Here is a 2,015-nt window from a genome sequence, read left to right as displayed (position 1 = left end):
AATAAAAACATTTTAAAAATTAAAATAAATAAAACAAGAGTGTCAATTGAAAAAATACTTGAACAGGCATTTTCTTTTTTTTTAACATAAATATTTTTATTAAAAGCCACTATTTTTTAAAACAAAAAAATTAAAGAGTGGCACAGTTTCACATTTTTGTGCTTTACATCTAATAGAAGATGGCTGGATTCTCATGCCTGCTTCTTCATTCAGTGTATTGCTTTGGTTGAAGTAGGTAAGGAAAAGCTGGCCTCATAGGAGCACATGTACCCCAATGTTCATAGCAGCACTCTCCACAATAGCTAAAACATGGAAAGAGCCTAAGTGTCCATCATCAGATGAATGGATCAAGAAGATGTGGTTTATCTATACCATGGAATCCTACATGGCAATGAGAAACAATGAAATCTGGCCATGGGTAGCAACATGGATGGACCTTGAGGGTGTTATGCTGAGCGAAATAAGTCAGGCAGAGAAGGACAAATATCATATGTTTGCACGTATAGGAGGATTAGGAGGAACTTGACGGAGGAACAAGGGGGAGGAGAAGGGGGGAAATGGTGGGGGAAAGGGAGAGAGGCAAACCATGAGAGACTCTTGAATGCTGACAAAAACTGAGGACTGATGGATGTGGGGGGGAGGAGGGATGGGCTTGGAGGAGGACACTTGTGGGGATGAGCACTGAGTGTTATGTGGAAACTAATTTGACAATAAACTATTTGTAAAAAAAAAAAAAAAAAGAAAGAAAGAAAAGCTGGCCTCATACAGACATGTAGTGGAAAAGGAACTTCATGAATCTCCTCAAGGAGTCCAGGGGCCCCCAGGAGTCCTCAGACTCTAGTTTAAGAACCACTACGGTAAACTTGACTTTCTCAGCTAAAGACTACATTATCACCACTGAATTCGTTTTAGAACTGGCAATTCCTTCCATGGCCAGCCTTTTTTTTTTTTGAAGTAATCTCTGCCCAACATGGGGCTTGAACTCATGACCCAAAGATGGAGTTGCATGCTCTATTGACAGCCTGTTAGGCACCCCCGTGGCTAAGACATTGTGAACAAGTTACAAAAGATGGTGGTGATAGAGGCAACTTGAATTCTCTTTTTCAGTTCCATTTTAAGTGACACCAAGTTTCAACTTGAGCCTATAAATTATTCTTTCGCCAGCTAAAATTACATATTAGATTTTTTCAGGTTTATTTTTCTAAACTAAGAAGAGAAAGCAACATGTCATACACGGTCAAAGTTAACATTTGTATCGTGGTTTTACAGTTTACGCAGCTTCTTTGTGCGCCTACGACGCCGTTTAGTCCTTAGGAGCCATTCTACAGGGAAAGGGTGGAAGAGAGAGATGATGTGTCCAAGGCTGCCATCAGTGAGCAGGCTGTGGACGGGGATGCCTGGTGACCATGCGACAGACTCACAGGACAACTCTGCTCTGATGAACAAACATCTCACTTTCCAAAGCTGACTTTCCAATCTTTATGGTTCACTTTTTTCACATACACAAGAGACAGCATCTGATCTAGAATCCAACTGGATTTTATTTGACACCGTGTTTTGAGCCAGCGAGAGATGCAGTGGAAGTGAAAGGCATGGCTACAGACTCCCCACGCAACAGCGCACTCTTCAGAAGTAGCAGACGCCTGGTTAGCTTGACATTCTATGCAAAGATCCATAATGTGGTTCCCGCAGATGGCACAGTTATCAACCACAATATCCCAGGCCCAGAGGGCTACTGCATTCCACTTTTTCACTTCAAAGCGCTTCTTGCCCGCGCCGCTGTTGGTGCCGCTCCGGGTATCTACATCCATCGCTGCCGCCATTTTGGAAACACACCTCGAACAGGCATTTTCTTTTTGGCACTGTTTTAGCTACATCCCACAGATATTGATACATTGTAGTATCATTTCAACTCATTCATAATATTTTCTAATTTGCTTTCAGGTTTTTGCTTTGATCCATGGATTATACAGAGATCTGTTGCTGAAATTTCTAAGAGCTTGAAAGATGTTGTT

The 2,015-nt window shown here is 41.6% G+C and overlaps 1 protein-coding gene across 1 annotated transcript; it reads right to left on the bottom strand.

Moving 5' to 3' along the window:
• Positions 1-1,451: 1,451 nt before the first annotated feature.
• LOC120236827 (E3 ubiquitin-protein ligase RBX1-like) lies at positions 1,452-1,830 on the bottom strand. Its single transcript, XM_039239851.1, has one exon. It carries the CDS (start codon positions 1,821-1,823, stop codon positions 1,452-1,454), a length of 372 nt encoding a protein of 123 aa, XP_039095782.1. The 5' UTR covers positions 1,824-1,830.
• Positions 1,831-2,015: the final 185 nt, after the last annotated feature.

The sequence above is a fragment of the Hyaena hyaena genome, unplaced genomic scaffold (genome assembly GCF_003009895.1).
Source record: "Hyaena hyaena isolate Hyena2069 unplaced genomic scaffold, ASM300989v1 scaffold_162, whole genome shotgun sequence".
In the NCBI taxonomy this organism is placed as follows: Eukaryota; Metazoa; Chordata; class Mammalia; order Carnivora; family Hyaenidae; genus Hyaena; species Hyaena hyaena.
This window is presented reverse-complemented; position numbering and strand designations above follow the sequence as displayed.

Bases quoted from the DNA above. Each gene is read 5' to 3' on its own strand.
- LOC120236827 (XM_039239851.1), bottom strand. From the start codon at position 1,823: ATGGCGGCAGCGATGGATGTAGATACCCGGAGCGGCACCAACAGCGGC.